The sequence below is a fragment of the Callorhinchus milii genome, unplaced genomic scaffold (assembly GCF_018977255.1).
Source record: "Callorhinchus milii isolate IMCB2004 unplaced genomic scaffold, IMCB_Cmil_1.0 Scaffold6, whole genome shotgun sequence".
Lineage (NCBI taxonomy): Eukaryota > Metazoa > Chordata > Chondrichthyes > Chimaeriformes > Callorhinchidae > Callorhinchus > Callorhinchus milii.
In genome coordinates, this window is record NW_024704747.1 from 29,622,671 (window position 1) to 29,645,996 (window position 23,326).

Here is a 23,326-nt window from a genome sequence, read left to right on the forward strand (position 1 = left end):
GGAACCCTCCGCCTTGCGCCTTCCTTCCCCGTCTTCAGATCACGCCTGAAGATCTTCCTCTACGACCAGTGCCTACGGTCACCTCCCACCTCCCTCCCCCCCGGCTGGGTGGCGTGCTCCACCACTGTCAAGCGCTCTGGGACGCTGCCCTGCCTGAGGGTCACTGTGTAAATGCTAGTTGTTGTTGATGAAAGTGCTGACTTTAATTGGGACCAAATGAGTCACCATTCATGGAGCAGTCTATCGATCTCGACAAGAGAGATGACTGAACCGGCCGATTCCACTAAAAACAGCAATCGCTTTTCACCGTCTGTTTTTAAAAAAATGATGTGCATATTTGGAACAATACTTTGTTGGGTTCGTTACCCACATTCCATACGTTGGCGAGACGCCTGTGAGCTGACAAAGACAACCATCTGATCACCACATGTTCCTTTTAAAACTCTTAACCGCTCCCTCTTATGAGTTCCTCCAGTTCTGACCAGCATGCTATTGCAAACCTATCAGGTTTATGCTACTAGATCAGATACTTGCAGAGCAACCTCTTAAAATAAACTAGGTCACTCCAGTCACCATTTCACTTTATATAAAAAAGAGAGATTTTAATCTTACTCGAGCAGTTAATAAAAAAAGCACTTCTTATATTTGATGGAGGTTTGCTAACGTTTTCTAGCTCAAAGATAATTTATCCAATTTTCTTTTATCTGGCAATCTACCAGAACACATCTGAAGTATTTAATGACACATTGGGGAGCTGCTTGCAGTCAAGGGCTCAGATATCAGTGGAAAGTGAAGTTATCACAATGTCAAGTGAGATCTGAACTAATTCAGGATACTGATTTACAGCACCAGCCAGCCACCCCAGCTTTACAAAAACATAAGAGCGTTAGAATCCTTTCTACCTCCGTTAACTTTCACATCGCGCAAATCCACCTTAAAGTCAGGAGAACTGTACATAACAGAAGGCAGATGTCTCAATGGATATTTAACACTCTTACTCCAAGTTAAAAGCTGATGAGGATCAAATCACCAACGCTATGTTCCACGAGAGATATTACTACACTATAATAATCAAATCACAAAAATTACAGTTTAAATAATTAGGGATTATTTAAAATAATTAATTCTAGCTCAACCAACCACTCCATCACCAACAACAAGGTTTAACAGCTAACAAAGGCAAATATGAATGCTGTTGTTTCACAGTGTAAGATTCACCTCAAACACTTCACATGATGTGATAAGCATTACTTTGACACACACAGAATATTATCCTTGCATTTGATATAGCGCCTTATCACGTCGTTGAGATGTCTCACATCACTTCACACAATATACTGTAAAGTGGATTGACTGTATTTTGTGGGTGAAACACGGCAGCCAATTGCGCAGAGCAGCGTCCCACAAACAGTCGTGAATTGATTAACCATTTTTTTTTGAAGGGATTATTACCCCCATAAAACGAGCTGACAATTGACTAACAACGGGGTTCTCACTGACTGCTAAGTTGACCGAGGCGTGTGGAATAAGGAAACGTGCCTAAGGTTTTGCCCTGCCTCAGCATTGAACCTTGTGAGGCGAGCACGCTAACCACTACTCTACAGGAACTAAGATTGTAGTAGTTGCTTTATTGGCAAAGTGATTCTCCGCGAATAAAGATAGGAGAGCCAGAGGTCAACAGGATTATTGGACAAGATGGAGAGACTGCTCCCTGGAAGCCTTTTTCATACAGTCTCGGGAGACCTTGGGATATCTGCAGAATTATAAGATCAAGAAAAGACATTTGCAACTGCTTCTAACCATTACTTTTTCTATGTCACCACATGACCTCACCTTAACCAATGGTATATAAATACACAACAAATTATCCACTTTAACCAAACATCCCCTGGGTTTCAGATCGCAATATTCACCTACTTGAGCAAAGGGTCAAAAAATTGTTGACCAAAAAAGAAATGGTCGGATATCTTAAACACAACTCGTCGTGTCAAATGGTGCATTAAGTTAGAGCATTTCTTACACTTCAGAATGGGCAGAGATTAGAGCAGGGTTCCCTGAGGAGTTCCGAATCTCAGGCATAGCAATCAGAAGACATGCTAAAGGGAATTAAGTTACTTCTCCTGAGACAAAAAGGGAGTGAAGAGATGAAGTCAACACAGATTGTGGGTGTACCCCATACACATGGCTTCACAGCAAAATACACACAGGCCCAGAAGATAGATGCTATTTCATACCCTGCAGGCAGTGCACATAGGATTTGCAGAGGAGGTGAGTACTACGTGGGCGTTTCGCCTACAAAATATATAGTCACTACACTTTACAGTATATTCCGTGAAGGGCTTTAATTTGTCTCAAAGACGTGATAAGGAGCTACATCAAATGCAAGGATTATTATTATTATTATCTACCCTGTAGTATTAAAAAAAATCCGTGTCTGGCATATTAAATATTAAGTGCGGTTTACTTCAATTCCATATAAAGCGCAAAGTAAAAACATAATTCTCCCATTTATGAAAACATACCTTTCAGATAAAGGATTGGTTTAGAAAGAGAAAAGCAGTTTGCATCCATGCCCAACAGTCTACAGTGTAAATCCCACGTGTATGTATACTCACTATTACTATAATGCACCATACTTACCCCTTTAATTCAATAAGATTTTGCAAAGTAGCAGCTAATGTAGAAAAGCTGTCCCTTTAATCCCGTGCCAGCGGGTTTCTGCCTTGTGTCCAGCTCAAGTGAAAATCCCTCTTCGTGGCAGCTCTTTGCTGGAGTCCAGCTCCAGTCAGCCCTGTCTCGTCCTCACTCCTCTCAGACTGCACGGTGACAGCTGATTTTATTTTAGCCTCTCGCAAAGGGATGGATCTGGCTATTTTTAGGAGGTGAGGCCTATAGATCCCTGTGTCCGGTTCATCACTCGAGCTACAAACCTACTTCGCACGACAGACAGACAGACAGATTCACTCACTCACTCACGCTGCCCTTTGCGTGTCTTTAACACCTGTTAAACCAATCAAAGCGATCACCATGTTATAAGGAGAAGCCATTAGGTAAAGCTCACACTATAATTATCAATCCCTCGTATTACAGGGTATTGAGTAATGCTCTACAAGTCAAGATTGTAGAAATCAGCTAAATTAGAAAGAGGTTCCACAGACCAATTTCACTTTTCAACTTGGCGTCAGTCAGTGATTGCAAATCAGACCTTAATTTAAATGCAATGAATACTTAGAACATATTGATCTGTGGCTTACATTAGGCAAGTGATCAAAGACCAGAAAGGGTTAGCTCACTCGCTGAGTGTTCTCTATTCATAATTAAACAACTTTCAAACGGGGAAATGGACCACTTTTTACACAGCGTACAGCTGCCTTTCATTTTTTAAAAAAAATTGCCATGCCCTCTACAATTTCTCTGGAGTTCATAGAAATTACAGGCTTCTTTACCGTTTGATGGGCCATAAAGTTAGCCAAATCAAACACCCAGACACTTGTCGTGCCTAACACTTCAAACATCCTCACTCCAGACTCCATGAGAAAATGGAACTAAAATACTGTGCATCCTGTGACTAGCCTTAGGAGCTGCTCAACACGGAGGCTAAAGTGGATGACATCATCTCCCAGTTGGTACCATATCCCCTTTCCCTAATACACCTCTATCAGGCAAGTTTCCTTACTCCACACACTCGGTTTATTGAGCAGCAAGTAGGAACATGGCAGTTAGTCCATTGGTGGAATTTGGTCACTCAATCCATGACTGTTCGTGGGACGCTCCTGTGCGTAATTGGTTCCCGTGTTTCACTCACAATGCATACAGTCACTCCACTTTTCAGTATATCCTGCGAAGCGCTTTGAGACGTCCCAAAGACATGATAAGGCGCTATATCAAATGCAAGGATTACTATTATTATTATTATCTTTGAAGGAGAATCTAATTTATTCAGAGATTTCTTTTTTGTCAAACAAAATATCACTAAAGAGATTTCTGCACTAATAGGAAAATAAAACCATGGAATTATAGAGACAAAAAGGCTAAAGATGACAATAAGTTTGATGGAGAGCGAACCAAAGTCTTACCTGTTTTTATATTGCCATTTCTACAGTCAATAGGTGCCATATTAGAGAAATCAGAAATGAGTTCACACACACGCTAGAGTTTGAAGCTTTGGTTATTTGACTTCTACAAATCTCCAACAGGATTTCTTTCTCTCTGCTTCAGTCAGTGGAAGCTTACAATATACTGTAGCTAACCAGACGTTACACATTCATCGATCAGTGTTCTTCACTAAGAAATCTATGAAAGATTTCTCTATGAAAGCCTAGACTTTTATGGTCATTCTCCCTCCCTCCCCCTCCCCACACACGCCATATACATTACACTCTGGCGTGGAAGTGCCCTTAGGATAATGGGATGCAAGCTTGAGTTTCACATGCAATCCAGGGGTAAACGTAACCAGATCATATTGCCACGTCTATCATGTCGAAAGGTTTCTTGCCATTGAGAAAAAGGGAATTTGAGCAAGTGCTAATCACAATGGAATGTGCCCACTGTAGTGGAGTTTTCTCAAAATCTGTCTAAGCTGTGCAATACAATAGGTAGCCAGTGTCCGGATATTGCCTCAAAGTAATAAACAATGTGGAGTTAAACAAACTCAAAAATCTTGTGTGGAATAAGGGATCTCTGAAGCCAGTGTAGCTGTAACTAGCCCGAGGCTACAACAATCACCTGAACCCTGAGATTAGATTAGAGCCATGAAAAATCGCTCGCTGGAGTTTGTGTAAAGCATGTGCAGTTTCAGGTTCACTTGCGGGGGTTCAACTGGTTTGAAGCCAGCAACGCCTGTCTCTGCAGATTGTCACTGTGAGACAATTCCAGGTCTGGACGTGTGAGGAACATTTACACAAGAGGATTAATAATTATTCATTCAATATTACCAGCTCTTTTATTGAGAATTATCTACAATTCTACAGTGAATTATCGTCAATTCACTTGACAGTATAAACAAAAAGCAAAATACTGCAGATGATGGAAATCTGAAACAAAAAACAGAAATCTCTGGGAACAGTGCTGAGTGTTGCCAGCGACTTCTGTTTTTGTTTCACTTTACAGTGTATTCGTTGAAGCACTTTGAGGCGTCTCGAAGACGTGATACGGCGTTATATCAAATGCAAAGATTATTATTATTATCTATTCCATAGCATTAGAAAAAAAATCCATATCTGGCATATTAAATATTGAGTAGGGTCCATATAAAGAGCAAAACAAAAGCATAACTCTTTCTAATGTAAAAATGTACATTTTATATAAAGGAACTGTTTAGAAAGCAGTGTTATACTGAACATAAAGAATAATACATTAGTTATTAAAGGGTTTGGGATAGCAAGGTTAAGAGGAGCAGAGTGTACAGAATCCTAGCCACTGATTAGTCTACCTTGTCACGTCCTGCTGACAGGCAGACGGACTGGTCTATCATTACCAGTGTCTCGGGATAAACCTGCCCGGGTCAGCAACCAGAACATGGAGTGCATCAAATAAGGAAACGCAAAGAGAACAGAATTAACGGATTTATTTTAATGAGGATTGTGCTAATGTTACAGCATTAACGCCGCTCTTGACACGTCAGCAGTTTGTTACCATGACAACAAATGACATTTACACAGCGCCTTTCACGTCGGGAGGACATCCCAAGGCGCTGGACAATCAGGGATTATTGTTATCCAAAAAAATGGAAAAACAAGTGGCTATCTTTGAGAAGCGTGGGCGGGAATATTTACTCTGCTAACATGTGATGCCAGATTAGGTAGAAAATGGACTTTCCGTCATTACTCAAATACCACATTATATTTAAACACAGGACCTCTCGTCTCAAATACCTGGAGATGATCTGAGGAACATTCCAGCCCTGGTTCACATTCTCTCTCAGCAGGACATTAAACCCTCAGCACTCCCTCGGACACTCAAAACTAAAACTAAATGAAACCGACCGACTGGGTCAACTTTGTTTGCCCTTAAATGGTCAACGGTTTAGAGCAACTTCAACACCTGTGTGTTAGAGCCGTATAAATGATCATTCCACTTGTCACACGCAAACGGTTCAAACTATAAGTGAAACAGTTTCACATAGGCAGCGTTTTAAGAAATAAAACTTTATTTAACCACGATCTCTCCATCTATATTAGATGCAATCCAAGAGGGAAATGTTCAAAATCCATAACCCCTGGTTTGCTAATCACATAACTATTCCAACACACACAGCACAGTCAGCAGACATCCTTTTTTTTTGGTCGGCTGGGTCACACAGAAACCATTCACCGTTGCTTAAGGGTCTCCAAACTAAGCTGAGAATTCCCCGCCTCCCACCTACACATGGAAATCCCAGTGAGAGAGTGTTGGAATGGAATGCGCTCCCTCTCTCTCTCTCTCTCTCTCTCTTTCCCTGGAGGGACGCCTCCTGCTTACCTAATTCCGGAAAGTATTAGGCATAGGTTGGCGAGAGCCAAGGCTTGGGGGGGGGCCCAGAGTGTGGGTTGTGCTTATCAGCCAGGACCACTCTACCCTACCAGTTCAACTCCAAGGAGCCTCCACTTACCCCTTCTCCCCCAACCCCCCCACCCCCACAGAGCCTCACTAGGTGGATGGTAGGTACCAGGATCTCCCTGCGAGCTTCCTGGTGAGCAACATAAGCTCACCGTGAAATGTGTGAGAGCATTCCCACCATCTTCCTGTCTGCAGCTCAGGCACACATCCCTTCCCACTGAGCGATGGTTCCACCAGTTGGAGATGCGAAGCTTAAGCAACAGCTGCTTTGCTCTCCAATGGTTAGTAATGGATGGAAGCAGATGTCCGTCTGCCTACAGTGTTGGGAAATAGCTCTCCCCAGGATACTGAACCACAACCTTATACAATTTACTGATTTCTCTTTTAGTTACAAACGATTAGTTCTGGTCAGTCGGAGGAACCTGTGTGGACTACTGATGCCAAATTTTATTGTGATAAGGAACTTGCTGAGAATTCTATAACAAATGATATGTTTAGCACAGAATAAGATGTATTTATTCTTAGTTCATCTTTCCCACGAACTATGTTAAGCCCAGTTCCCATATATTGGGGGAAGGGATGAACCTTGAGGTATTTCCTTGGAGGAAGGAAAAGGCAGCAAATACATCCTATTGGAAAAACCTGGCTGGGTAGTTGGGTGAGGGGCTAGGGGCAGTGGGAGCTAGGGACAGACACAGTAGAAGGAAAACAGGAACACACATTAAATGAAACAACACGCAAAACATCTTCAATTTCATGGTATCTTCTAAGAATGTACTAAAAACACTCGGGTCCTGACTTTTACAAAGGAATAAACATTAATATTTGCTTTGGTAAATGAACACAGTCTAGCAGTAAAGCTGAGCTGACAATACAGTAGAGGGATCTAAACTAGTTTAAATATTACAGCACTTACCCTTGATGTTGTTTGACTGTTTGCCTTCCATGGTCATAGAAGTTTCAGGTTCCCTGCTAACTGCACGATCTGGAACTCTGGACAAGTCGCCCGGAGGAGTTTTAAGCTGCTGCTTGGACGGTGGCGAGATCGAACTTCTACCTCTCAGTTCCTGTAACAGGACAAAGGGAGAGAGAGAGAGAAAAAAAGTCTGCAATGCTAATGGCTATTTGGAAACATCTGTGGTTTTCCTCGTGCAGTTTCTGCTGCTTCAGCCCTTATCAGCGAAACTGATCATACAGTAACACATAGAGAATAGCCACACTTAGCCGCCACACACGACCTGACAATTTCAACAACTTTTCCAGCACAGGCTGAGGTTTTTTTAAAATATAAAACAGGAACAATGACATCACCTGATAAACAAAAGGCATCAGGTGTGGTGTACAGTGCAAGGTAGATTAGCACAAGGCCATTGTTCAGATGTTGGTTAGCAACCAGCTCAGCACGAACTCATCGATAAACGCTCACTCCTTAAACGACTACTGCAAATGGGTTTACTGGAACAGAACTAAACAACAACTTGCATTTATATATAAGACCTTTCGCGCACGGGGTGGAAGCTTAGAGCACGTTACTGCTTCCTTAAACATGCTTAATAATACGAAGAATACTACTACTTGCATTTGATATAGCGTCTCAAAGCGCATCACAGAACATATTGCAAAGTGTAGTGACCGTGTATTTTGTGGGCGAATTGCTCCTAGATGTAATGAGTATATATTTTTTTAAAATTTCAAACACACGTTAGCAGTTTGTGCTTCTCACTGTAATAATAATAATCCTTGCATTTGATATAGCTCCCCTCACGCAGGATAGCGTCCCAGAGCACTTGCCAGTGGCAGAGCATGACACCAGGCCGGGGGAGGTGACCATAGGCACGGTCAAAGAGGAAGGTCTTCAGGCGTGATCTGAAGTCGGGGAAGGAAGGGGCGGGGTGGAGGGAGAGTGTTACAGAGTTTCGGGGCAAGTCAGGAATTTGCTTAAAAAGTCCTACAAGTTGCTTAAGAATTAGGTCTTTTTTTTAAAAAAAAATGGGGTAAAATGTGCAGGATTCCTCAATGAACACCCCAATCCCTTTATCCTCCAGCGACAAGGTTTGCACGAACTTTTCTCAAACCAAGAGTTCTCACTCAGCCCCATAATCTGCGTCCTGGTGTTTGTGCAGTTCTCTCACTTTCACCCACGTTACCAAATGGATTAGTTAGTCATGGAAACAAACATGCTGGCGACCAGCCTTAGGGAAGTGGGGAGCGAGAGCGGAGAAGGGCAGAGAGGGAGAGAGAGAGAGAGAGAGTAAGAGAGAATGAGGGAGCGAGTGACACACACACCGTATGTACCAATGTTTATCTCTCCACATCAACTGATTTCCGAAACCTTCTCTGCACACAATTTCTCTGGCAGGCCTGAAAATCAATCAATGGCTGATAGCTTGCCTGGAAAAGCTGCAATCACTCCCTCTCAGTATCAAATCAACAGAGAAATCTTTGAGCTAGCCTGTGTATTTTATACCTTAACAATGCGCTTTGTAAGAAGCCATTCAATAGTTTTTCATTTCAACAAATATGTAAATAGTTGTTTTTTTTATTTGAATGGTTCATTGGAGGATCCCAACGCAAAAGTTACTTTACTTTAAGATTTAAATGTTCGGTTTGAGTGTACAAAGCTGATTGTAACCTACACTGCAAAGTATTAACAGTCACCCTGTTCAGAACCTGACAAATGTCCAATACCTTTCATACCTATGCAAATTATTAGCTTGTTATATTTTACAAAATCTCATTTGCAAAACAAAATGTGCTTTCTGCATCGAGGTATATTTTCCATGGTAACTGCATGGTCATGTGCTGGTGAACATTACACAGAGATATTGGCAGAGCTTTCATATTAACACAAGGTTTGCTGTAATATATATATGTTTCAGCCACTGAGCTGAAACGTAATTGCCCAAACCCTTTTCTGTTGACAAGTACGTTCCTGTTGTTTACCTACAATGGCCTGTTTCGCCCTCAAAAAAACAGTCAATTCACTTTACAGTATATCCTGTGAAGCCCTTTCAAACATCTCGAAGACGTGATAAGGCGATGTATCAAATGCAAGGTTTATTATTATTATTATTATCGCAAAAGGTCATCGTACATTTCCTTGAAAGCATTTGTTGGACTAATCATGATATATTTGATGTGTGATTTACAATCATTTGATTAAAGAATTGTGTGCTTGAGTCTTAATTTTTGAATGAAATCATTGGATGATCTTCACAGGAAAAATACATAGGGAAGGTATAAGTACTAAAGGTACTGAAAAGTACTCAAAGCGCTGAAACAAAATTTATCAAAATGGTACATCTGTACAATTTTCCTTCCAAATAATTCTCTGTTTACTGTTATGTTTGTGGAACACTCCAAGACATCCTCTCGATGCGAAAGGCACAATATTCATGAAAACTTGTTGTACATTAAAGCTCAAATCTCATTAACTATGTTTGTGAGGCTCTATAGAAATGTAAGTTGTTGTTGCTACCGACCCCAGGAATTTTATTCATTGAACCATTTGCAGATTCATGAGATGCATTTTATGTAGGTAGTGTTTACAGCGATCTACGAAGCTCATACGTATGTTTTGTCCGAGTCTTGTTGCCCATTTAATTTTAGCAAAGAAACAGTCCATTTTGTATTGTTAGTCTCAGGTCAACACAAAGCCATTAAGGCCAGTGAATTGGACAATATTGACCTCCTCTCTGCCAGAGCCACTGTGTACCATGTTACATTGACACAGGAGCATTAACTGTATCTGTTACTGTAAAGAGCTCTGAAACCCCTTCCAGCGTGGAGGGCGCTATATAAATCGAAGTTGTTGTTGTTGTTGTTAAAGCAAGACGTCAGTGTGCGTAATGGAACACAATAATCCACACCTCAAACATTCAGCATTAATTCAAAGCCACAGTGTGGAATACCAAGTGGCAGAATGTCACTATTTTTCTGCCCATGGAGTTTTCTACCACACGGTAAATTGTGATTGAAATTGAAAAATTCCTTCAGTATTAAATATGAATATAAATGGCCAGGCTGTGTCAAAGAGGACTCCCTCTATTCCTTTCTTACAATTGCTGCGCGCAATTAGCTGCTGGGTTTCACCCACAAAATACACAGTCACTACACTTTAGAATATATTCTGTGAAGCGCTTTGAGACGTCTCAATGATGTGATGTGGCAAAATGTGCAGCCAGTTGCACCCAGCAGTGTTACCACATTTTTTTTGGAAGGGATTATTACCCCCGGAAAGCATTCTGCCAATCAACTAGCACCCGGGTTCCTACTTACCGCTAGGTAAACAGAAACTTGCCTAAGGTTTCACACTGCTGGGAATCGAACCCAGGTCCTCTCGCTTGCGAGGCAAACACTCAGCTAACCACTGAGCTACGCGACTCCACAAAGAACACACTAACAGCCACAATTAAGAACAACCCAATGGAACACAGTAGTCAGATTGAACTGAGTGTAAAAAGAAAGTTTCCTTCCTAAACTGCTGTTTTACAAGAAACATGAACAGAACAGCAGCACCACACACTGTAACCACTCAATAGACAGTCCTGGCTAAAAATATTTTCACACTCAGTGGCTAGGTGTGGGTGGACAAGGCGAGCATTTTATTTATATCTCTGTCCACTTCACAGATTGCAATTAATTAGCAGGCTGAATGCATTGTTGTTTCCATTGCTCTTCACTTGATCTGCAACTATATTGGGAATAATTACAGAGAAACTACAGGTCAGTTTAACTAAATGGCTCCAATTATCCAACACTAAACACTGGTTTCATGGTAACATCCAATAATGAGCTTTTCCAGGTTACTCCATGCATTATGCCCCAGGCTGGTTGGCCTAATATTTGGCTCCCACCCTATATGTACAAGTCTGCCCCCAACACTCTGCACCATACATTAGATGCTACCAATTACTGTGCGCAATTGGCTGCCACGTTTCGCTCACAAAATATACAGTCAAATTATTTTACAGTATATTCTGTGAAGGGCTTTGAGACGTCTCGAAGACGTGATAAGGCGCTGTATCAAATGCAAGGATTATTATTATTTTTCTTGAATGCAACATAACACAATGAAAAGTATGACATTGGTAAAGCGACAGAAAGCTTTTGTTAAACTTTATCAACCTAAGTTGGCTTCCAATGATTTCGTCACATAGTTTTCACATTGAGCTTATTGAATTATAAACGTAATTGAGTAACAGGAAAGACTGAAGAAAGATGTCAAAAATACGTTGAAAGCTCGACGTTTGCATAAGCACTTCCTCTGAGCGCCAGCTGATGTGTGAAAGTGAAATGAGAAGCCATAAGAAATATATGGCGTATGTAGCCATTACAATGCATCACCTCATTCCAGAATTAGCATTTAAGCTTCCTTAATCAGCCTATTTGTGTTGGGATTGAAATTGAATTATGATGCTTGAAGGATGTCAGTTTGTTGCTCTGCGTGTGGTGAAAGTTATGGGAGGACAGAACATGGTGAAAACAAAGGTGAAGCAAATAGTGGATACGGAAAGAGTAAGTGAAAAAGAGTTAGTACAAATTGCAGGCAATTGCCAAGTCATAAATGTTTGATGGAGAGAACTAATTAATGTTCAGCTCAAAGCCCTGGGTTAGCAGTTAAAGACAGAACTCTCTCCCGCACCTACCCTCACAGGTATAGATGCCTGTGACTGACATGACGGGCTTTAATGAGGGAGTGTGCTAGTTGCAAAAGGGGAAGATTCAATTAAACAACTTTAATAACAACGCAAAGTCTACAAATAACTAGTCAACAGATTATTTAACACCTTACTTAATGTGCATTTCGCCTGCAAAATACACAGTCAATTGACTTTACTGTACAGTCTGTGAAGAGATTTGAGATGTCTTGAAGAAATAATAAGGTGCTATTTAAAATGCAAGGAATATTATTATTATTATTAATGTCACAATCAGTAAGATTGCTTTTAAAAACAGCATGTTTTTCCCTTTCTTATGTAGAGACTTTTCAGGGCTATGTTGACATGTTGTTATCAATGGGATGCAAGCTTCGCTGTTCAATACCGTCTTAATCCTTGCATTTTGATATAGCGCTTTTCACGTCGGGAGGACGTCCCAAAGCTCTTCACAGAACATACTGTAAAGTGAATTGACTGTATATTTGTGGGCGAACGCGGCAGCCAATTGCGCACAGCAATGTCCCACAAACAGTCGTAGATTGAAAATGACCAATTTATTATTGTTTTTGGTTTTGGAGGGAATATTATTAGGCTCTGTGTGGAGTAAGGAAACTTGCCCAAGGTTTCGCCCTCTGCCTGGAATTGAACTCAGGTCTCTCGCTTGCAAAGCGAGTGCTCTAACCACTGAGTTACAGGACTCCACGTCTTGTGCATCTTTTTATGGAATCTTACAGCAATACAAACTAATGCAAACTACAACAACAACAACAAAATGACATGTATAGAGCGCCTTTCACGTCGGGAGGACGTCCCAAAGCGCTGAACAGTCAGGTGTCGGGGCCCGAGCATTGGGGGAGGGGTGGTATAGGGCTGAGGGAAGGCAGAGAGGTGGGAGGGAGACCAAACGCACAGTCAAAGAGAAGGGTCTTGAGACCGGCCTTGAAGGAGGCGAGGGAGGAAGCGAGGGGAAGGGACAGTGGGATGGAGTTCCAGAGTGTAGGGGCAGAGAGGCTGAAGGCCCGGCCACCGATCGTAGGGCGGCTCGGGCGGGAGACATGGAGCAGCCGGAGTCCAATGAACTAATAACTTAACAACATTTGATGTAATAATATTGAAATTATAGTCGTGTCACTAAGGGCTTCAGCGATCAGTAAATAGAGTGGCCTGCTCGAAAATGTTTGCATCAAGTTGCCTTAAAGTAATCCTGAATGGAGTAGGGTGATCAAAGGCTGATATACACACACTTAGTGGTTTGACATTTCGCAATGTGCTGTGGAGGCACTTTGTGTTTCTGTCGTAGCTGCTTTGTGCTGGTAAAACATGATGCTCTCTCATAAACCATCACCGTGCCAACACCCAGCTACAGTCTGACTATAAACTGTACCTAAATGAAGAATTTAACTTAATGTTGAAGCATTACTATATTTTTTTTTAAAAAAAGCTATTTTAATGCACTACCGGCTGAAAACAATTTTAGCTGCAGCTGCAACGGCTCAATTATGAAACGGAATCCACTTGATTTACACTAATTTGATCCCGATCCTCGCCTTAATTTACAGAAAGCAGCATTGGAGACTCTCCAGACTAAAACCACCGCTTTCTGCCCTCACATCAAGGCATTCTGAGGATGCATTTTGAAGTGTATGAGCCCTATATCAAATGCAAGGTTTTTTTAAAATCATAAAGAGGAGAAAATACTGCGATAGATTATTCTGTTTACCTAGCAGTAAGTAGGGACCCAGTTGTTAGTCGATTGGCGAATCGCTTTTCCCGGGTGTGATAATCTCTTTAAAAAAATAATTAAAATAACAATTTGGTCACTCAATCCACGACTGTTTGTGTGACGCTGCTGTGCGCAATTGGCTGCCGCGTTTCGCCCACAAAATATACAGTCAATTTACTTTACAGTATATTTTGTGAAGCGCTTTGAGACGTCTTGAGGATGTGATAAGACACTGTATCAAATGCCAGGATTATTATTATTATTCTGTAGAATGGAACCTCTGACAATACAACACACTCTCGAGCACCTCATTGGAGTGTCAGCTTAGACTATGTGATTCCAAGTCCCGACCTGCGGCTTGAACCCACACCTTCTGACTCAGAGGTGAATGCTATCACTGACCCAAGCTGACACACATTTAGAGCACATTTGAAATACCCCTTTAATTTCCTCACTAAAATAAACAGTATTCTTTGAGCTAATAGATTATGTATTACAACAGAATCGAGTTAACAGTTAGGCAAAGGAACGTAATAGTATTTGACTTAGATAAACATGATGAACTAAAATGTACTGAGGGGCTCCAGTGACTTTTATTAATATTTGGCAGCAGTGAGTAGCTGGACATTTTAGCCAGTTGCTTTATTAAACTCTATCTAATTGTTTAAAACAAGGTCATTTCTGGATTCTTTCCCTAATAGTTCCTGGAAAAACAATACAGTAATAAAGAACAGCCTTGCATTTGCTTGGAACCAAGAGTCTTCATCTCAAGGTTAGGTTACAGCAAATTTACAGGAACAAGTTGGTTGCAAGGATGTGATTCATCAATTGAATCCCTTCCTTTTAAGGCCCACCCCACAGGCTGTACAAACTTTCCCAGCCCAGAAGGGTCTGACTCAATTCAAGCAATGTGTCAGTGGCTGACTTGAATTAGCTATAATAATAATCCTTGCATTTGATATAGGGCCTTATCACGTCTTCGAGACGTCTCAAAGCGCTTCACGGGATACACTGTAAAATGGAGCGATTGTGTATTTTGTGGGTGAAACGCGACAGCCAATTGCGCACAGCGGCGTCCCACAAACAGTCGTGGACTGAGAGACCAAAGGGAAGGATTATTACCCACGGAAAGCACTCCGCCAATCGATAATGGAGATCTGCTCGAGGAGTAAAGTGGGGTGTGCGTGTGCGACAGACAGGAAATGGGTTTAGCTGGTGGAACAGGATGAGTGGCCTCCCTATGAGGAGATGCCCCTCAATGATCTGTCTTGACTTCCCTATCAATAATTCCCTTACCTGGGGTATGGTTAGTACCCAATCTTACTTGGGGCTCTTGTAATTAACGGGCTAGACCTCACACATCATGTGTGGCCACATCAACTTGCCTCATGCTGTTGATTGTTTTCTCTTCTCCTTTAAATAACCAGTACCATATGTCAGCCCCAAGCCTTTCCTTTGAGGAGGCATCGCACAAAAGCCTTACCTTTAAAATCATCAAAAGCGTTTAGCCAGCAAAATGCTACCACATTATCACAAAGAAGGGTATCTGGAAGGTTTTGTATTATTCAGCAAAACATAGGCACGAATGAGTATGATCGAAATTACTTTCCCAGATCTTGCTCTGGATCTTGTCATGTAACTTGCCCTGGAAATGATTATAACTCTACTATTGCAAGACCATTGAGCGTAGTCTGGCAGCTGTTGCTGCAGCCAAAGAGGAGCAGAATGCATTTTTGTCAAAAACTCACCATTTACATTTAATGTTCTGCTGATAGAATGTACAACTAAGTACATTTCCAACATATAACTGCAACTTAGCATTGTAATTGGGGAAATACTGTGTGTGTGTATACATATACATATATATAGCAACTAATCTGATCAAATGCACCCCGTATGAGTGATTAAATACATCAATGAACAATTCATGACTGAACAAAGAAAAGGTAAAATTTGCTGAACCTGCATTTCATAAAACACTCAGCTGTAAGCAGCCACTTTCTTTTAGACTTTCTGCACAGTAAGCACGGGCCTTTGAAGATCTTTATCTGTGTGATTAAAACCCAATGATAAAAACAGGGTAAGCCACACAGTCGACTAAAAAACTGTGTCTGGTAGAATTTAAGAGTAATAGATTAAAAGAACATCATCCACTGTTGTATAAGGGTTTAACATGCGATATATTCTTTAGAAGCCCACTTGTATAAAATGATCATATAGACAGTTTGCTCACCGGCATTTATGCTGCAAATACACACAATTGTACAAGAACTGGTTGAGGTTTCAGTTACCTGATGCCTTAAAGCCTGTTTTGTGGACCTGAGCATATCTGAGGTCAAGCAAGAAGTTTAGTTCCAAGTAAACACCCACACCCACCCCATCATCTGCTGGTTCTTCTCATAACTACAGTACAAAATGAACAATGCTTCTTTTCACTGGTTTAAAATAAAATCATTTAATAAGCATTCTTTTCCAGCATTGTTTTCTTTTTAAAAAAAGGGCTAAAGCAGTTTCCTACAATGAATGCTGAATGTTCAGATTCCTTCAGTGATGATTTGTTTTGCCCACAAAGTACACAATCACTGCACTTTACAGTGTATCCTGTGAAGCGCTTTGAGACTGTGTAGCTGACCTCGCAGGTAGCCCTGGTTCTGAATTCTCATACCAAATGCCAGTCTGTGCTGTTTGATAAGAAGTAGAAAAGGCCCAGAGAAAGACACGCTTGATTGCTGAGCTATAACACCTATGCCTGTTAATCTGAAACTTTTGTCACATGATATCACCAATCGCAGAGGGAGGTCATCTAACAGGTCATCTCACTGTCTTCACAGACTGGAGCACACTCACATTCCTACACCAGCTAAAGTGGCCATACGTGCAGGATAGAGTATCCAACATAGACATTGGCAGGACCGAAGAAGGTCATTCCTCCATCACTAGCTATTTGAAAGAGCAATCCATTGGGTCCCATTTACCTGCCTTTTCTCCAGTCCCTGCACATCTCAAAGCGCTTCACAGGACATACTGTAAAGTGAATTGACTATGTTTTATGGGTGAAATGTGGCAGCCGATTGCTCACAGCAGCGTCCCACACACAGCCGTGAATTAAGTGACAAAATTATTACTATTATTTTTTGAAGGGATTATTACACTTGGAAAAGCGATCCGTCAATCAACCGGGTCCTACTTACTGCTGGTAAACAGAGGCGTGTGGAGTAAGGAAACTTGCCCAACGTTTCACCCTGCCCGGGAATCAAACCCAGATCCTCTCGCTTGCGAGGCAAGTGCTCCAATCACTAAGCTACAGGGTAAGCAATCTATCCTCTTGTATTAACATTTTCTTAAGAAAAAAATGCCTGGTGGGGGAACTAAATGATCGCTTCCTTTCACCGAGAGTTTGTAAAACATTAAAAACCGTGCTTAGTTAAAGTGGGACTTTGGCATTGCTGGTACAGATTATACAAGTTGCTGTAGACAGGACAAGATTAAGCACAGGAAATGGCTTTGATTTTCCTCCTGGGAAAGTGGGAGCTGAGATGCAATGAGTCGCATGTCAGTTACTTATGCTTCCCGCTACCAGTTTGTGCTATTTCCCAACTGTAATGGTCTCTGCATTCACGTTGTTCATAAAACCATAACACTGTGTAAAAAAAAACCTTTAAATGAAATGAACAACAACAACAAATTTACACGGCACCTTTCACGTCAGAAGGACGTGCCAAGGCACTGGACACCCAGAGATTTGGGCTCGAACTGGGGGTTGGGATCAGGAGGGGTGGAGGCCGGGCAGGATAGGGGGTAGGAGGAGTCGAAGAGAAGGGTCTTGAGCCGGGCCTTGAAGGAGGCGAGGGAGGGAGCGAGGAGAAGGGACTGGTTTTACATTTCTCACAACAGCAATATATCAAAGTTAGCCGAATGATTATCAATCTGAGTTGGAACAGGCACAGTCACATCAGGGGCCTGGTGGATCTAAATTGCAGGCCTTGTCATTTGAATGATAATTGTTCTCAGACTTCCAATCGCACAACAGTAACATTCGCTGGGTTAACCTGAATAATTTTTTGAGCAGAATAAAATGTGAAAAAGGGGGAAGCAATGCTTCTCACATCTCTCTGTGACCTCTATTGGCAAGAAGCCAGGGAGCAACATTGACCTCATCCTTCAAGTCATCAAAATTGTGGCCTGAAAACTGTCTGACATTGCTATGTGAGCTGAGCAACGGTAGAGAGGAATGGACAGGCTCCCATTGGGGGAGGGAGAAAAGCAATAAAGACGTCCATAAAATAAAGAGATAACAGATATTTGTCGGCGCAAAATATCTGCACCCAGCTCGGATTTCAATTGTATTGAAAAATAAATCACCCAAAGTTTTTCAAAAGTCAGAGACTGACGAGCCTTCTCTTTGATCTCTCAGAGGTTAGTGAAGGTTACTTGTGAGCTCAGTTTACACCACATTGATGTCGCTTAGAATCAACTACCTGCTACAATCAGCTACCTTCTTTCAAAAAAAATATTAGGCCACAATCTGCTAACGTTTCAGTATTTTTTATGTTGGAAAATACAGTACTTCCCATTATTTATACTGTATATATATAGTGTATCCTGTGAAGCACTTTGAGACATCATAAAGACGTGTTAAGGCTCTGTATCAAATGCAAGGATTATTATTATTACTTTACCGCTTCCTATATCTCTTGCCCACAAAATATACAGTCAATTCACTTTACAGAATAGTCTCAAAGGTGTGGTAAGGCTCTATATCAAATGCGAGGATTATTGGTATTGTATATAACTGTTCAGCAATGGGTATCTGAGGTATAAAGAACATAGCAGCGGTTTAGCTGTAAGAGTAAATTCCGTGACTCAATTCTTTGATTTTTCTGAATTTTTTCAAATTTCTGATTCTATTGCCACCCATTTGGCATGAAAATCGTTTGATACTTTGGTGAAAATACTATTTATATATTGCCTTATCAAGTTTTCCTTCTAGTGCTATATATTTTGCGTTTCACCCCCAAAATACACAGTCAATTCACTTTACAATAGATTCTGTGAAGCACTTGGAGATGTCTAGAAGATGTGATAAGGCACTATATCAAACGCAAGGATTATTATTATTTTATTATTATTATTACTGCCAAACAAACAGTTCTTTACGATAATGCATGTAATGTGTTACCTTATTGCTGTTCCTCACTTGCACAGGAGTTAAGGCCGTGTCTGACATCTCAAACATCATCTTCAGATTGGCGAGTGGGATCACAAATCGTTCAATCTTCCGGCCAGCCTCCAGGTCTTCCCTGACAATTTCATTCCCGTTCGTTTCCATTTCGTGCAGGGATGTGGGCGAAGCTGAAATGTCCTTCTTTCCCAGCCTTTCGCTTCCAACGGTTTGGGTTTCCAACTCACTTTCCATTCTGGTACAAATAACAGCCTTGGACTGTCTCACAACAGGGGTGGTTTCTGGTGAACTTACCACAGTAATTCTAGCTCGGGTATTGATGTTACTGCTGGTACTGTGGCTAACGTGGAAGCTCTGGATGTTTGTGGACTTCAGGCCGTTGTTGAAGTGAGGTGAAGACTGACGAGTACTGTGGCAGAGCCTGGTTTGAGTTGATTTACTCAGTGGTAACTTCACATTACTGGCAGAGCAATGAGGCAAAAACTTGTAGGACTTGCTTCTGAGCAAAGTCCTTGTTGTTGGCGATGTAGCAAGATCACAAGACTCCCACTTCTTCTTCAGAAGGCTCAACGAACCCTTCTTGATCAGGCACTCAGCCAATGCCTCGCTTCCCTGCAAATCAGGAGATGCAAAAATTTAAACATATGGCACACAATCGGGACAGTCAGAAGGAAAGTATGTGTTTATAAAAATGGATCCCATTTGTGGCTGAACCACATTTTCTCTTAAAAAAAACAATCAGTTCAACACGAGTTTATTTAAAGTCCAGCCAACAAGCCCCTGATCATGCGGGAACTACAGTCACTGCAAAAAGACATTGCCTCAGTTTTCCTTTCTTCAGCAAATATTAGACAAACAGCTGACCTTCAGTCAATAGCACTGGCTGAACTCCGGGGAGAAATTCCCAGCAAACAGGAAACCAGGTCAGGAACAGAGTAAATTCTCATCACTTCCTTATATGGAAAAAACAATACGCTATGTAATGGCTACCCTGTGGAAACCAACTCTTACTTAAGTAAATATTGGGGAAAAAACAGTATGAAAAGCTTCCCCCATACATCAGCGTTTCAAAGATAAAACTTGTTATCGCCTGTTACCACCCATTTCCTTCACCAATTGGCAACTCTCGTTTTTTTCCATGCCTCAAAACAAGCTGATTATTTTTTTTCAGAGTTTACAGTAAATATGGTGCCTTACAGTCAGGAGGCAGCCCGATATGGATAAGAACACTTACTGTAAACCATTACATTGATAGCCAATTAAATACCTTTCTGCGTAACATCACTTGTACTGCTTTGGTGCAAACTGGAGCTTTCCACAAGAACTAAAATGTCTAAGAACTAACACAAGGGTAAGGCACCTTTGAAGCAATGATTTGGGATATTAACCCCACCACTTATACACGCTCACAAGACTCACGAAGGACTTGGTGTATTTTTCCACACACCACTGGTTCCTATTGTGAATGCACCATAAATAACCTCAGGGCAACTTTCAGTGGCATTTGTTTTGCATTACATCAAAGATAGAATATCAATTTCGTACTGTTTCTGAACACGATCATATTCTGTGATAAAGTATTACAGCTACAAACTTTAATTACCGGTTTAATATATGAATAACCATGATTGCATTAAACAAAAGGAATCACTTTGCATACATAAATATCCACATATATTGTTTAAGCAAATCACTCTGCCAAGATGCTCATAAATTATTGTGAGCCGGTATAAAGTTTTAATAAACTAAAGTTGTTTTCAAACACACAAATGATTTAATCTGATGACAACATGTGGCATCCAGGAATTTATTTTAGTGAAATTTACTTGAATTTGAACTGTCGCAATGGATAACCATATTCTGTCATCAAAAACACATTTTTTTTGTTTAATGCAAATAGTCTTATCTTACCACCAAATGCTTTCCTGATGTGTCAGCAGCAGCTTCTGATGTAGTCCCAGCATTCTGGTATCTAGGAAAATTGGAAAGAAGTAAAGGAAGCACTTTACTTTCTGGGTCTCATTAAACTAATGAGCAGTCACCATGTTGGGCTGACACACATCTGATAGCTCAAGGATACAAAATCTACAATATCCTTCTCAGGACAATGCATTATTTATGAGGCTTCAGGGAAAGCAACAGCCCAACGACTGTGTACTTCAGCTATCACTATAGGCTTAGTTTACAGTACGTCAAATCCCTGTGACGTATCATTTCTCAAGTCAATGAGATTGAAGGAATAAACGTGGATTAGAAATATATTCCTTAATGATTCAGTAGGGCTGATGTCCAATGAATATATCTATAGCAATGTAATTTTCTATCGTATTTTATCTGTAATAGCACAAATGCTCTGAATATGAAAATAAAGTAACACTGTCATTCTACACATAAACTGTATAACACAGAGAGCAAAATATCTCTGTTTACCTAGCAGTAAGTAGGAACCCAGCTGTTAGTCGATTGGCGGATTGCTTTCTTAATCCCTGCCCCCCAAAATAATAATAACAATTTGGTCACTCAATCTACGACTGTTTGTGGGGTTTCACTTCAGGAGGACATCCCAAACCACTGAACCTGGGGGGTGGGATCAGGAGGGGTGCATGACAGGGAGGGTAGAGGGTAGGAGGGTGGCTGAACAATCCACCTTTGGTTGCATTTATATTTGGAAATCCTTGATCAAACTGTCTACCTGCAGGTGTCGGGGATAATTCTCAGTAGCAATGCTATGTCACTGTGTGGCACACTGGTATTCAGACTGACCCACCAAGCAAACCTCGGTGAAATTCCATGATCTACAAGCCTTGATATTTGACCTGGTTTCATGGGTGTCAGTATTGAGAACAGTGTCAGACACTGACTCCACCACCGTATCCAGGTAATTCATGCTCAATACATAGGCTATTTATACATATAAACCACAGGGTAGTGGGTCCCAAGTGCATAGAGTATTTTTATACCTTTCATTTCCAAACACAGTTATAAACAAGCAAACATTATATTTTCCTGCGAAAACAGGTTATTGCAAACAATGGGTTAACGTATGGCCTGCCAGCCACACCAGCCATTGTAGAATGAAGCATTATTAACAACCTTTAAAGTCCATGAATGAAAAAAAAGGAAATCTTTTACATAAAATAATGAATCATTATAATTGCCTTCATCTCCTTAAACTGTCCTCTTTTCTGGAGCCTGAGTTGTCCAAGGCCTTAACTATTCTCTTCCAGTGTTATTGTTATATCTTCCTTATTCCCCTTAAGGGGTTACTTTTGTTAAACTGAACGCCAGTAAATGTCAGTGTTTTGGTTCTTTCTCTTACAATTGTTGGCCTGTGGCTCTCGACATGTTACTGAGGCCAACAGCAAGCTCTGAAGCTACGTTTAATACTGTAAACGAGATTCTCTTTTTTACTCTATAAGATTTACACTTGCTCAGATTATGCAACATTACCCATTACCTAGTGCTTGAAAGTACGTACAGTGCGAGCCAACTATAGTTCAGTTCATGAGGAACATTACTTATTGACGGGGGTCATTGTTTGGCAGGGTGCTCAAGTGGATTAAGGAACGAGCTGCACAGAGGGTGTGGGTGGATCTATGTGGGTGCTTAGATCAATAGTTAAGTATTGAGACATCCCCAATGTTCCCATCTTCCCTGTGCATTAAGCCATTAAAAAGCCAATCTGCGCACAACGATGTCTCACAAACAGCCAATGAAGTGAACGGCAACACTGCTCAGGACACCTCGACACCACCTCTCTTTTCAAATGGGAATTCTAATCACAAATCACAAAGTGCTACCATCTGTCTAGACAGAATGAGTTTGAATTATATGTTTTGGTTCAGAAATAAATAAATGTTATTATTATATGAAATAAATATATATTATAATCTACAGAACAGCTGATTCCTTTGAGGCTGGACTAATTTTGTTGCTCGTGCTATCAGGTTGAGTGTAGCTTCATAGCTGTGTTCTGACGACAGGCTATGGACCTGAAACATTAACTCACTTTCCTCTCTCCATAGATGCTGCCTGACCTGCTGAGGGTTTCTGGCCACTTCTGTTTTTTATTTCAGATTTTCAGCATCTGCAGCGTTTTGCCTTTTGTTCGTAGCTCTGTATTCTGTAATTCATTTCAGTGGGATGGCTATCTGAAATCTATAAACATCTGAACAAATTTTTGTGGTTTTCTGTTAAGTGCACAGGATATCAAATCGGAGATGG

The 23,326-nt window shown here is 41.0% G+C and overlaps 1 protein-coding gene across 1 annotated transcript in view; it reads right to left on the reverse strand.

Moving 5' to 3' along the window:
- xirp2b (xin actin binding repeat containing 2b) overlaps window positions 1–21,054 on the reverse strand; it is a 42,754-nt gene extending 21,700 nt beyond the window's left edge. Inside the window, 3 exon segments of the mRNA XM_042336567.1 lie at window positions 7,454–7,604; window positions 19,100–19,714; window positions 21,014–21,054. Of these exon segments, the coding sequence (XP_042192501.1) occupies window positions 7,454–7,604; window positions 19,100–19,336 (388 nt within the window). The 5' untranslated portion in view covers window positions 19,337–19,714; window positions 21,014–21,054.
- Window positions 21,055–23,326: the final 2,272 nt, after the last annotated feature.